The sequence below is a fragment of the Mastacembelus armatus genome, chromosome 10 (genome assembly GCF_900324485.2).
Source record: "Mastacembelus armatus chromosome 10, fMasArm1.2, whole genome shotgun sequence".
NCBI classification, from domain to species: Eukaryota; Metazoa; Chordata; class Actinopteri; order Synbranchiformes; family Mastacembelidae; genus Mastacembelus; species Mastacembelus armatus.
In genome coordinates, this window is record NC_046642.1 from 15081740 (window position 1) to 15096521 (window position 14782).

The window sequence follows — 14782 nt, forward strand, 5'->3', positions numbered from 1 at the left end:
ACAAAAACTAGACAGCGTATCCAGGTCAAATGATCTTACCTTTTGATATATTAATATGCATTTTTCTCTTTCCCTCGCTCTCTTTCTTTATATATAGAGAAATAATTGAAGAGAAAGAACATATGTCTGTGTTAGAATGACCGACAGAGTAATTTAGTAATAATCTAACTACTAACTGCTACTTTATTAACAATAACAAGAATTTGCAAAACACTTTTTGTGAGTTGATCTATCCCAACACACACGGGCCTGTTGAGCTGGGCAAGACGGGATTTGCCCTTGTACTACAAGGACTGAGGTTGACAGGTGCGTGACACACACATCAGTTTCTTTCTGCAGATTTTCTCTGACATATTAAGCTTAGGACCCCAGACTGGAATGAGGAAAACAGTCTTGTTTTACCAGCACTCATGTTGTAAAACAGCCACTTGTTTTTGTTTGCACTCCATATGTGCTCGCGTGTAAAAGCACCATGATTGAAGTGCAGCTTTGTTATCTATAGAGAGATGCTTTTTGTTAAGTTTTTCTTACTATTTCCTGCTTCTTTCAAAGAAACAACACTGAATGATTTACTGGCAATACTTGGTGTTGGGTTAACACATTAACAGGTTCATTTGCTGTAATTTCTGACCTCATTAGTCACAAACGTCCTTGAAAGAATCAGCCTTTGTGTTGCTTTCATTTTAAGACATGTATTTAAATGTGTTTGGGTATTCACAGAGCCTTGTGATGGACTGGTGACCTGTCCAAGGTGTACCCCTGCCTTTCACCCAAAGAGAGCTGGGATAGGCTCCAGCTGATCCCTGTGACCCTAAATAGGAATAAGTGGATATAGATGATAGATGGATGGGTGAATATACACAGAAAGAGATGCACATTATCATTTCAAAGCCAAATGAAGTTATTCAAGTTTTCTCAAATCAGATTATATTATTTTCAGACCATGATTGTGGGTCATTAAAACACATTTACAATGTTTAAATGAACATTAAATCTTGTCATAATATCTTTATGTTGTTATCAGTGTGATTGCTCAAGCATAGAGATATAGTTTCACACAGATGATCCACATACTGCAAACATCTGTTTCATGGATATACTTATATATAAGATTTACATATTTGAATAGAGAAAATCCCCTTTGTCCTTGGTCATAAGGTTTATACTGAGTTTGAGGGAAGGAAGTTCACTGAATAATCAGTTTATACTACACAAACACTATTAATACCTTAGTTGAGGTTATTGTTTCCGAGTACTTTCTGCAGTACACAAATTACAAAGTCAGTACAAAGTTCAAATATAAAATAGAATATCTAAAATTTAGTTTAGCTCACGTTCCCACTAATAGGGAACGTGAGCTGGGCTTAGACCATCGTGAGACAGGTTAGTTTTACCCTACTGATGATGTGTTGTTGCAATAGTAATCCTGCTATATAAGTTTCACTTCACCTATTTACATCAAACAGTATGTGATCAATGAGGCATTTTTTCCAAACCAGGTATTACTCATTGTCATACATCTCATTGTCTTTTATGAATTCTCATCCACTCACCACCATAGTGCAGTTACACCTTAGTGATTGGTTCATATAACAGTGACAAAATGACACCATTGTTGGCCTGGGTGTCACGTCTACCCACAGTGATACCTATGTACACAAAGCAGAATGGATTGTCTGTGATCACAATAGTCAGGAAAAAGACCATCAATTCTTCATTTACTGACCGAAAACCTTTGAACTTACTTTCAACATGTTGAGTCACTGTTGTGTGGAAACTCCATCTAGCTATAGATACAGAGAGTCTGTTGTCTCTAGACATCTGAGATTATTGTATTGCCACATTTGCTCTGTGTGGAGAAATGCATAAATATTATATAGTTGAATTCCTCCCTTGCTTTTAAATGTGCCCAAGTACTTTGTTATTTTAGACTTCAGCATACAAGAAGTAACCAATGGCTTTTTCTTCATTTCTGTATTCAGGGTAGGACTCCTTTTTTTTCTGATGAAATACAGTAATGTTCTCAGATTAACTGACAATAGTATGGATTTACATAAATAGTCCTCACAATTATCTAAAAAAAAAATGTTTTTTTTCTCTTCTCATTCACTAACAACTCATAATTCATGTGATGTGTTCAGTCTTCAGGGCTAATCTCCTTTGAGCTGTTATATTATTTTTGGTTAAAATAATATTTGTCATATGAATGTACATGTTTTACTTGTGCACTAGGTCATCTCCCTCTCTCTCTTTCTCTCCATATAGATATATAATATAAGACAAAGAACCTAATAGTCTGAGTTAATAAATCCTTTTAGTAATAAACTTAATTGTGCAGTCTGCTTTAATATATTATTAACAATTATTAACAATTTGCAAAGCACCCTTTTTTTTTTTTTTTGGGTTGAGTTGTCCCAACACACATAGACTTTTTGAAGACCCGAATTCCCCTTTCACTATAAGGACTGAGGTGGGTGGGTGTGTCTTTCTGTGCAGATTTACTGCCAAATATTAACTCAGCACTCATCTTGTGAAGCATAGCAACTTGCTTTTGTTTGCATTCCAAAGGTGCCCACCTGAAAAGTGTTACAGAGGTGTAACTGTTGTCTAGCGACTTGAATTTCTCTGTAAATCTCTTGCTTGTATCTGTGTACTCACAGGAGGTGAGCTCAGTGTTTTTTTTTCTGAGCCAAATAACACTTATAAATAAAGTTACTGAAATAATTTTGAACTGATATCAAACAATTCTTAAACCATGGTTGTAGTTTACTTTATTAAAATGAAAACACACAAATGACAGGTGACAAATGACAAATACATGTGAAACTACATGTTTGAATATCAGAGGAAATACTTTTTCATACATTTCAAAAGGATCAAGTATTTACAGTGTTTAAATGACCATTTCAAATAATCATTATTGAATATATTTATACAATATTAAGTACAATGAAAAAAGAGAATTGTTGGAACATAATGTTAATTAATGAAGGTTTTTATCACCTGATTTAATTCATTTAAGACATTACTTCAGCTACTTCTCAGAAACACTTTTTCAGTGTACTGTACTGTACTGTACTGTGCAAACATTATATGTATAATGGTCAAAAATGAAATAATTGAATATTAAAACTTCCTCCATTTTTCATTCATAGTGTAACTAGATCACATTCTGCAAAAAGGCTTCTAAAATACATTTTTATATATATAAAAAAAACAACTTTCAGACACAATGCAGATTTGGTAAATATGCTCTGACATGCTCAGCAGCTGTTTCCATGTTGTTTATTGCTCGTATAAGAGCCATATGGTGAAAAAAACTGTAGGATATTGTGTGAGTGGGGTTATTGTGTAACACCCTTATCCAGTGTGATAAACAGAATCTAATGTTAGGCTTTTTCTGATTGGGACAGTGATATTCTACAGGTTTGATTTGGACAAGTCTGTAGTTTTGCTGCCAGTTGTTGGATATGTTTTGACTATTATGGGCAATTAGTTCAGTTTTTCTGTTATTGTGTATTCTGCAAATGTTCATTGCAGCTGTGAGAGAAGGGCTCTGCAGTCTCCCAGTCTGTCCAGCTCCTCCACCACATCAATCACTCGCTCAACCTTCTCAGGGGGAAGCACCACACCTGCGTTGTTTCTGAACTTCTTCACCAGGCTCTCAGTGGTCAGTGGGTTTCTCCAGTGACCATAGAAGGTGTCACAGCGTCCCTTCAAAATGTCGCCTCCAACAAGTGTCACCTGGACTTCTGCATACATGCGGTTGAAATTGGCTGGGTTGTCTTGGGGATGCTCCACCCGAACACGGCTCAGCAGAGCGAGCAGGTCAGGTCGGCTCATGGCAGCGGGAGTGAAGGACTGCACGGTCACCTCACCATCCAGGAGAGCGCTGCAGGCATTGAACTGGAATGAGTGGCGAGCCTCATGCTCAGACTCAGGGAAGGGCCTGTTGATGTATTTAGATTTGGGGACTCTGAGCAGGATGTCCTGAACCTGAGCTGGGGAGACAGTGCCGGTCCCAGCTCCAACAAGGAGCTTATGGACCGAGGCTGCAGCATCTGCCACCCAGTGCATCCCCAGATGGGCAGGGAAGCGCTTGAAGCCCATGTCCTGCTCCTCTAGCAGGAAAATGTGGCCACCATCACTGGGTGATTCCAAAGGCTGTGGCACATAGTCTTCATAAAATGCACTGAAGCCAGCCACCCCTGCAACAGCATCCAGGACCAGAGGACTTGCCTCTAGGCCTCGAGAGGCCAGCAAAGCAGCCTCTAGCCCCAAACGTGAAGCATTACCAATGTGGAGGGGTTTAGACTGAGTGGCAGCATTGGCCATTGGGGCTCCAGATAGAGAAGCAGCTATGGCCAAGGCATGACTGCACTGGGAGGGATCCAAGGACAGGAAATGAGCACATGCAGCTGCACTTCCCATGGTCCCTACCACACTGGGAGGATGAAACCTGTTGATGAGGAAAACAGAAAGACACAAAGAGACTTAAGTGTTTGGCAACAATGTACTAAATAAACTAAATAGTTGCTCCCTATATGTAGAGCACCTAGTCTTAAATAAATTAGAGCTTATGTGTGTAAAGGTGTCTGCTTGTATAAACATCTTCTCTCTGACGTGACTTTTCACATGCAGAGAAAGTGTATTTAGCTGGGTTCATGTAAGCAGAAAAAAATTAAAAATAAAAAAAAAAAAAAATGTGGTGGTCCATTTGACTTGGTGTAAACACTTTCCAAATGGAGTTCTGTATGATATTCTTCTCCACATGGAGAATTGTGCTAACACTACCCACAGAGCCTCTGCTGTCTCTGAGATTGACACACCCTTCACACCTCATTAACATCACTAAGAGGCTGCACATTCACTGCACAGGCCTTTGTGTAAATCACACTACTAAAATCAGTCACATATGGATTTCTTTTGACTTTGTAGATATTCTCCATATAAACTATAAATAATTATGTACAAAACCCTCTTCTACAAGTCTATCAATTACAGAATGTGTGTCCACTTTGACTCTGAAGCGCTCACCTCTTGGGGATGTTGTGGGCCTCATTAGAGAACCTCATCAGCCGGCCCTGGATCTCAATGCCGACATTGAAAGCCAGCAGGAAGTCTAGGCCAGTAGTTTTACTGTTAGCAGGCATCATGTCACTGAGTGCTAAGACGGCAGGAAGAACCGCTCCTGAGGGATGAGTGGCAGGGTGCCATGTGTCATCAAAGTCCATGGAGTGAGTCTACAGCAAAAAAAAAAAAAAAAATACTATGAAATACTATTGAAAATATTCTTACAACTAACCAAGAACACGATGCTGCCTTGCTTCTGTAAATACGGTGTATAAATAATGCCATTTTACTCTACACCCACTTCCTTCTCAGGAACATCCACCCTAACTGTTTTCTATGACGAGTACATTTTAAAAGCTGTAATTGTCAAAAACAGCCATAAACCACTGAGGCCAAATGCAGGCTGTAAAATGGGCTGGGCAGGCTGATGGTTTCCTTAGAGATAAAGTCCAACTGATGTTTGCAGACATAATGATGGAAATGTCTGAGGTTTCCTGTGTATTTTCATCACCCCACCTGCAGCTGACTGTCCAGACAGAATATAAATAAACTATAGTTTGGTTGTGGTCAGAAATTTAGTTCACCTGAAACTGTGTAGTGTACTGGCAGCAATGGTGAGACATTTGTTCCACCTACAGTATTTAAACTCACCGCAACTCCATTGACAAAGGCTGCCAGTGTCGGGGAGAGCCTGGTGCCCCTGCGTCCGTACACAAAGCTGATGTCATCAGGAGCGTACATGTGCTGAGGGGAAATGACAGAGGCAGGTAAACAGGGAATCTTTTCAAGGGTATTTATGTTAAAAACTAAAGTTACAGAGTCTGTCATCACTCATATACACACACAAACACAAGTGAAATAAGTTAAGTTAAAGTGATAAAAAAATCTAATTTCAGTGTAAATGTTTTTTAATCATCTCATCCACCATTTAATTGTATTTGATTTACAGCTCTTGTATGTATGAGGCAGTTTTTGCTTTTATCTGCTCCACTTTCTTATCAGATTCTATATGTCTCACCTGGCAATGCTGCAGGGCCAGTTCAAACACGTCTGTCGTGCTGCCAATCAGACCAACTCCAATGCTGTCCAGCACCATCCTTTTACTGCGGTGGAGCACAACAGAGGACAGATGCTGGGGCTTTATCTCACTGATGAACTTCCCAAAACTGTCAGTGACTGTTTCCTCGGGTGCTGGTTGCCTCAATACTGCAGAGATAAAGGAGTGAACCATGTAAAGTAAAAAGAAAAGGAATGCGGTCTGAAATATGTAAAGAAGAAAATGTAATTTTATTTGTTTAGTTGAATTTTTCTGTTTCTAAGAAAAGAACCAAGTAAAAAAAAAAAATACCATCAACTGCAGATTTATGCATTCCTCTGACAGCCCACAGTGGTCTAATGGTTTTCTGAAACATACAGAATACAGGATAAATTTATTGACACCTGTAAACCACTAAGGTACTCTACCCAATATTGGTGTCACATGTAACTGCCTGTTTTTCTCTATAGACAGTGGTGTCTTGTACCCTTCCACACTGCTTCTTTTTATTCTGTTAGTGTAAAGCATCAGCTGCAGTTCATATGACTCCAATATTTCCAAGACTGTTTATGTTTAATTTTTTTTAAATCTATTATTAGATACACAAAAGATATCATCTGCCATGTGCACAGCTTTCATTGTACTACAGTGGAGTCAGAGTTCAAGCACCATACAGTGGTCAGCTTGAGTTTAATTACGCTCCTGCAGCCATTTTCTTCTATGATTAGCACACTATGACTAATACACTCACAACCACTGGATAGATACTAACAATAGATGTTTATATTATCTTCAAAAGCACACTTCACTCATATGATAAGATTGTAGTTTTTTCTATGATTGTCCTTACATTTACACGAGTGGTGAGGTTACATATTGGATAACTATTCCACACTTGTCCAACCTGCTCAGCATTAAACCCTAATTCTGTTAAAACCTCTTCTAATTTGTACATTTAAAAACACTTGCCTAGTACAGTGTGTACTATGGGGTTAGAATTTCATACTAAGTACGACACAATTTAAGCTCACACAACATAGTTTACTCACTCATGAATGAAACTTAATATGGCCAGATTTTCAGTATTTATAAAAATAATAGAAAAGGCTTGAATAATAAAAAAAAATAATTGCACCTGTAGTGTGGTGATCATGGCTTCAGTCAGTTGTTTCTCACACAGTGTTCTTCTTTCTTCTTTCTTTCGTGTTGCAGTAGTTTTGCAGTCAACAGGGTGTTGAGGATGCTGATGCTTTTGGACTGAGAGTGCAACTGCCTTATATAGTCCAGGGCTCACAATAGCTAGTGATACAGGACTGGGAGGAACAGGGAAGCATACCTGTTTTGTTAAAAAAACCAGTTGAGATTGAAGAATGGAATTTCCTTGATGGTCATTACGGCCATGACCAGCATCACCATCGTCAGAAACAGAGGAGGAAGGCGTGGTGCCTTATCGTCAAAGGTGAGTGGCAGTGATGTCACCTCTCAGGTTGCACGTTGCAGAATAGTGCAGGGGAATTTTCATGAACTCCTCCTACAAACAGGGAAGCTGTATTTATGCCTAAAATTCATTCCTGCTTCAGTACAACTCAACACTTCATCTGTCTTAGCAGCTTCACCAGGTAAGACTTTCATTCATTTCATTTGTTTTATTTCATTGATATTTCATTGATTTTTTTAACACAACACTTTAACATATGTGACATTTACAAATCTACACAATGAACTGATGGTGATACCATGTTTTTCACATGGACTAAATATTACCAGTAGGTTTAAAATGCTATATGGCATTACAATTTGAAGTTGCTATTTATGAGATTAACAAATAATCCAACACTGAAAAAGTGAGAGAAGAAAAGAGAGAACCGACCTAACCATTGCAAACCATGTTGTGCAAGTCAGTTAGTTACTTATGGACAAACTACTTATTTGAAAACCAGCCTCTTCCAGGTCATTAAAGTAGGAAAATGTGTTGTGTCTCTTGCTGCTGTCACACTACAATCAAGCCACACAGGACTGGGCAGGGCCAGAGAGTCTCATGTTGCGTGTTTAGGGAAATAAGGTTATAGAATATTCCTGCTTGCCTTTCATTTTATTAGCCCTATAGTTTATTCATAATATATAAATGAGTTAACCATTTGTCATTTGTCCTTCATTAGAAGATGAAAGTAATATAATATGCTTCTGAAACAAATTTTTTATTATTTTGATTCAATGCTCTACAAATAGACATCACTGTGGTTGTTTTTCTCTTTGTGGTCAACTTTTCCTCAGACTATTTTTCAGTCCCAAAAAGAAGTTGTTCTTCCATCCAAAAACAACAGTGTTTTCTCTCCGTGTTTGAAAGATTTATTTATTTTTCAGCAACACAGTGAACCTAGAAGTATGATTCTGCTTTTACAAATAAATTACAACCACAGTTATTACAGTTATTACATTTCAGATGATTTGTACTGGACTTTATCTTTTTATTGAAAATGTAAAGAAAACTGTATGTACGATCATGGAAATGTTGTCTGTCATTTGTCAATAAAACTACAGTTTGACAACAAAGACATTATGGCAGTATCAGATGGGTTTCCAGCCAGTTTCTATGGAGAACCAGGAGTGTTGGGCCTGATAGCCAATGGGATCAGTGCATTCCTTGTACTTCTCCAAAACTTCAATACAGCACGTACTGGCAACACACCAGTTGGCGTGGAGAACATCCTTGCAGGTAAAACCCGTAATATATGTTCTAGAAAACAGATGCAAGATAAAAATGGTTTATACAAATGTACATCAATTTTACAGGTGTTCATCTTATCCTGATTGGTGGTATATGCCAACTGGTGGCCGGACTACTTTCCTTCAGAAAATATGACCATTTGAGTGGCACTGCCTTCATTGGCTATGCTGCTCTTTGGGGCAGTTATGGTGCCACCCGAATCTACTTTGGTGCCCTACCTGAAACTCAAACCACAGTGTTGGTACCAAATCAAACAATGAACAACATGACTCTGTCTGCTAACATGACGAGCAGCATGTGTCTGAACGCCACCTCAGGGGTATTTTGTCATTTATTTCTGTCCATTAAAGAGTCAGCGATTGCTGGCCTGGTCCCCTATATCCTTCTGTCCTTCCTCCTCGCCTTTTGTTCTGCCACAGTCAACTACATCATGCCTTTTGTTTTTGGGGCCATCACAGCCACTTTAGTATTTGAAGCAGTGGGTGTGGTAGGGGGTCCCTGGGCTCTTGTGGTCTCTGGGGTATTGGAGTTGCTCATTCTGATCTTTGCCATCTATGGTTCAGCTGCACTGCTGGTCAAAGGTCTGAGTCAGCGCCTAGCCCTTAAAGGCTTCGGTACCCCCCTCTTTAATGTTCTCCTTCTGGGGGCTGCCAGCTCAGCAAGTGCTCAGAGCATTGGCCAAGAGAAGAAGAAAAACACAAAATACGCAGAGCCCATGGCCTTGGGGTTCTTCTGTGACACGGTTGCCCCCTTCATCTTTGCTTTCTACAGCTTTGGGTACATGAAGTCATTCGGTTTAGGAGCTGCATGGATCTCCATCATCGCAGCTGCTCAGCTGTTGTCCAGTTACTATGCCCACTTGCGTCAAGACTGTTACCACACCACAAAGTTTGGTCTTCATGCTTCATACTGGCTGATCAAGGCTTGGGATGAGTTTGTGGTATCTGCTGTGATTGTGGAAGAGACCAAAGTGGCCTCAGGGAGGGAAGCAATGGTGGGAAACTGGTTCTTTGTGGTGGCAGGCTTGGTGATGTGTGTGGGAAGCCTGAACATGGATGTCCTGGAACTGGTCCACAACTTGCTCTTTGTCCTGGTCACCGTCTCCACAATTTCCCAGATCCCTCTCCAGGGTTACTACATCTTCTTTGGTATAGCTTGTTCCCTGTTTACTGCAGCCTCCCTCTACGGAACCTTCTCACGTCTCATCAACACCATAGCAGAGAAGTCTCTCATCCCTGTAGGCCCACAACCTGTGTCCAGTGACAAGCTGAAGAGAGTTTTGATGTGTAGCAGGTCTAGAGACCAGGGGGCACTGCCCCAGACTGACCAGGCTTCAGATGCCCTGTTCTACCTTTCAAATGGGGTTGCTGCTCTCTCAGCCCTCCATGCAAGTACAACCAGCACAAATGCAGCCTTCCTGCATCTGACTGTCCCTTGGGTCCTCATCTCTGGAGCGATCATTCAGGCCTATGTGAGCCGGCTGCAGGTTACAGGAGGTGGCCGGTTTGGATCCATCATCTCGTCCATCTATGTGGCCGTATGGGCAACCTGGACCTGGTTTAGGTTTGCAGGTATGTTAGTATTTACTTACGATTAGATTCATTCCACAAAATAATTACATGAAGCTCTAATCAGAAATCTTTTTTCTAGGCATCTTGCTGCACTTTTCTACAGAGGCAGCATATGGTTTTGCAGCAGGAGCCATTGCTTTGCTGGTTATTAATGTTTTCCTCATGCTGATTGGTAAGGACAACAGCAGTGTTCTTAAATAAAAAATAACATTTTATTGTGTATCTGTTTTATGAGTCAATTGTAATTCCTTCCATGGTTTGATTCAGCTGCCTACAGGAACCTGGTTTTGCTGCTTCTAACAACAGTCATGGAGGTTGTTCTGGTCTGTTTCCTGCTCTCGACTCTGCAGAGACTGCCATATAAACTGGAAAGTTAGTCTAAACAAAACCTCATTCTAAACACATTTGTTAGAGTTCACACCTTGTTATATACTTAAATTGAGAATTTATCTTCAGTATTGAAATACTGTGAACCTTTTCTTCACAGTTGCCATGCTTGCATTGCTTTCAATAATCTCTATTTATGGAGCTTTGGCATCACTGGTCAACTGCATCTTCTCTCAGAGAGTTCTGCCTATGGGCCCTGCTTTGCTAAAGGTAACAAATCAGAAGACTCCTGTTGTAGCGCTCCTCTGTTTCTATAGTGGTCTGCCATGAAATATACAATTCATTTTATAATGGACGTGTCCTGCCCTGTGTAGGAGAAACCAAAGTCCGCTCCAGAGCTACTGTGTCCTGTTGCTAATTCTCGACTCACTGGTGGTCTCCTGAAGATCGCTGGCCTTCTGGAGGGAGGGGGTGTATGTGGTATTCCCACAGACACAGTGTATGCCTTGGCCGCCTCCTGCAAGAACCCTGAGGCTATTGAGAAAATCTATAACATTAAGGTAAGAATGAAAACTAAGCTGTTAGTTGAAGTGTAAAATGGGACAGATCATTAACTCATCAGCCTTTTGTCCTTGACCTGCTCCAGGACAGGCCTGCAGAGAAACCCATCTGTATTTGCATCTCTAGTGTGGAGCAGCTGGAAGCAGCTGAGCCGCCCTTCAGTCCTCTGCTCTGGGAGTTTATGAGGAACGTGTATCCTGGAGGCATCAGCTGCATCGTCAGCAAAGGAGACTGGCTGTTCAAACTAGGTAACCTGAATATGGCAGCTACAGTCTTTGACTCAGCTCAGCTTAGTTTAAGAAAATGTTAGTTATCAGTCTTCACCTCACCTTTCAACTCACCTTGTGTAGGAGTGGGAGCAGCTTATGACCGTGTTGGTACCAGAGACAGCATCATGATCCGTGTTCCTGACCACACGGTCACTGCCCACCTATGTGACATCACTGGACCTCTTGCCATTACGTCAGCCAATCCCAGTGGAGAACCAGACAGCACCCACCACAGAATGGTCATCAAGTAAGGATCGCTACATAATAATTTAAGTATTTTACATATATGGAATATTATATAGGATACTGTAGGATATTCATCCTACCCCTCTGCTACCATTTCTTCACAGTCGACTGGGCCACAAGATCCAAGGAGTTCTATGCGATGGGGATTCTAATGAAGTTGTTGCTTCCACTGTGATAAACTGCCTGAGAATCAATGAAGGTACAGTTAAAAAAAAATCTAAATAAACGATATTTTGTGATTTAACACACACTTTCTTACTTAAATCTGTTTTACTCTTTCCAAAGGAATCATCACCATTGTGAGGGAAGGCTGTGTTCCTGCAGTAAAAGTCCTACAAATCTTTGACAGAGTGAAAAGCAGTATGGTGTGATGGTCACATACCTCATTTCTCTCCTTTCAGACAGCCTCCTCAAACCCTGTTTGCTATGAGATCTGCTTCTTCAGCTCGCCCATTTCCATTCAACAATGTCAGGGACATGTTAATAAAAACATAAGAATGAGTGAAAAAACAGCAGCGGTATCGATGTGTAACTATATATGTTTTGGTAAGGGTTACAATACAATCACCAATCATAAATATATATGTCTTTGGTAGCAACTTATCATTCTTTGCAATACATTTTATTTTATTATTACATGGAAAGTCTCAGAAGACAAACCAAAACTTAGTATGTCTGTATGAGTATGTCTGCCAGCAGTATCAATCTGGTAATAGCTGTAAGCACTTTGACATTTTTGTTAGATAAAGAATATCAAAAATGGCTGTTGTAAATGGTAAATCATTTTGGGTATTTATTTATACATTTAAATTACACTGTATGTTGACATGGATTTTTTGCACATCAGTATGTTTTAACAGAAAATGTATCTTATGTGACTGTATATATATATTTAAGCATGTTTATAATGAACAATTCTGTGAAAATAAACAGTGAATTTGACTGATGTTGTCCAACATTTGCTTGACACATTCAATGTCCAAAATGAAAATACACAATCTGCAACGTCTTTACACAACTAGCTGCACCTTTGCCAATCGCACAACAATGAACTGTTCTCATCAGTGAAATCTTTGTGCAAATGGCACTTTAGATGAGTTAAAAATGTAAACTGACATGATATGCACACACCACGTAAATTTAATAATAATAATCACATTTAATAAAATACCTACATATAGTGCTGTGAAAGGTATTTGCCCCCTTCCTGATTTTTTTTATTTTTTGTGTGTTTGTCACACTTAAATGAAATGATGATTTCATTTATTAAGGGATAAAATCTGTCCAAACCTGCCTGGCCCTATGTGAAAAAGCAATTGCCCCCTAAACGTAAAAACTGGTTGTCCCTTAGTGGCAATAACTGCAATCAAGTGTTTGGGATACCTGGAAGTGAGTCTTTCACGTTGCTGTGGAGGAATTTTGGCCCAATCTTATTTGCAGGACTAATTAACTTAATTCAGCCACTTTGGAGACTTTTTGAGCATGAGTTTAAGGTCATGCCACAGCATCTCAATTGGATTTAAGTCCAAACGTTGACTAGGACACTCCAAAATCTTAATTTTTATTTACTGTTTCTTTGAGCCATTCAGAGGTGGACTTTCTGGTCAGATCAGTGCCCTGCTGCATAACCCAAATGAGCTTGAGCTTGAGGTCACAAACTGATGGCTGGATATTCTCATCAGGCCACATAATATTTGCCCAAGATTATCAAGATGTTTTTTGTTAAATGTGAGAAGAGCCTCTGTGTTTTTTTGGTCAGCAGTGGCTTTCGGCTTGGAACTCTTCCATGGGTGCCATTTTTGCCCAGTCTATTTCTTATTGTTGAATCATGTACACTGGCCTTGACTGAAGCAAGGGAGGCCTGGGGTTTTTTAGCTGCTGCTCTCTTCTATGAGCTCCTGGATGAGTTGTTGTTGTGCTCTGGGAGTAATTGAGTAATTGGGGGTGGCTTGCCTGGGTCTTTTTCACATAGTGCCAGTCAGGTTTGTACTGCGTTTTTTGTGAAATGATCATTTAAAAACTGCATTTTGTATTTACTCAGGTTATCTTTGTGTAATATTGAAATTAATTTGATGATCAAAAAAAAAAAAAAAAAATCACAAAGGTTGCAAATATTTTTCACAACTGTATTTTTGTTCACTTCCATTGTGTTATATTATGTTATGTTATGTGATACATTAAAAACAAAAACAAAATCCAACCTTTGACTCTCAATTCTTGTTTTCTCAACAGATGGATAAAGAACCTGGAAATGTGTGAACATACATAATAAGGAAGTATCATTGGAAGTTATCCTCTTTAAAAATAATCAAACCTGGCGTTAATTATTGTCCTGATATGCTACTAACAGTAAGGGACTGGAATTTCAAACCATGAGGAAAGTAATTAGTCATCTTGTTCCCAGAAGGTCATTTTCCTTATACGTCGCCCTAAAGTATCTTAAACACACGCTTAAAAACAAATCTATAAATCTTTGGGATTTCACCTTTTCAAAGATTAAATTACGATGAAACAAAGGAACTGCTGCTACCAGGAAACACCTTTAATAGCAGTTCAGGATTAAAGGTTTTACTGCCCAATGATAAATAACCTCTAAAAAGCAACATAATAAACGTGTCATTGCAAGGGCTGTTTTTCATGCCCTTCCTGAAGGATTAAGGAAGGATAATGCCGACAAGTATAATATTGAGGTTGTAGAGTTCAATATACTGAGTCAGATGATGTGTTTTCAGTGAAAAACATCAGCACATAGTCTGAAAAGGTACAAGACAGGACAGTCAACAAACATATTTACACAAGGCTCGCACACATCCCCAGAAATTACAGGCCATTTTTGACAAACTCACTACTGCAAGAGTTTACAGAGTACGGTCCTGGGTGGGGATGTCCTGTCACACAGGTGGTTAGTCACTGTGGTTAACAGTGCGCAAATATTCCTAGAGGACACACCCGACACTTGCGTGTAAAACTT

General features: G+C 39.6%; 2 protein-coding genes across 2 annotated transcripts; one reads left to right on the top strand and one right to left on the bottom strand.

Annotated features, from left to right (window-relative positions):
- Window positions 1-2803: 2803 nt before the first annotated feature.
- On the bottom strand, window positions 2804-7351 carry LOC113144578 (cis-aconitate decarboxylase-like). The gene is made up of 6 exons (XM_026330739.1): window positions 7245-7351; window positions 6422-6476; window positions 6092-6279; window positions 5725-5817; window positions 5038-5243; window positions 2804-4459 (listed from the first exon to the last, which is right to left on the bottom strand). The coding sequence occupies exons 1-6, from the start codon at window positions 7260-7262 to the stop codon at window positions 3532-3534; spliced, it is 1488 nt and encodes a 495-aa protein (XP_026186524.1). The 5' UTR covers window positions 7263-7351; the 3' UTR covers window positions 2804-3531.
- A 345-nt stretch (window positions 7352-7696) lies between these two features.
- On the top strand, window positions 7697-12595 carry LOC113144570 (uncharacterized). The gene is made up of 11 exons (XM_026330727.1): window positions 7697-7728; window positions 8651-8825; window positions 8903-10408; window positions 10488-10580; window positions 10676-10780; window positions 10896-11005; window positions 11110-11295; window positions 11382-11544; window positions 11647-11812; window positions 11916-12010; window positions 12097-12595. The coding sequence occupies exons 2-11, from the start codon at window positions 8669-8671 to the stop codon at window positions 12180-12182; spliced, it is 2667 nt and encodes an 888-aa protein (XP_026186512.1). The 5' UTR covers window positions 7697-7728; window positions 8651-8668; the 3' UTR covers window positions 12183-12595.
- The last annotated feature ends 2187 nt before the right edge of the window (window positions 12596-14782 follow it).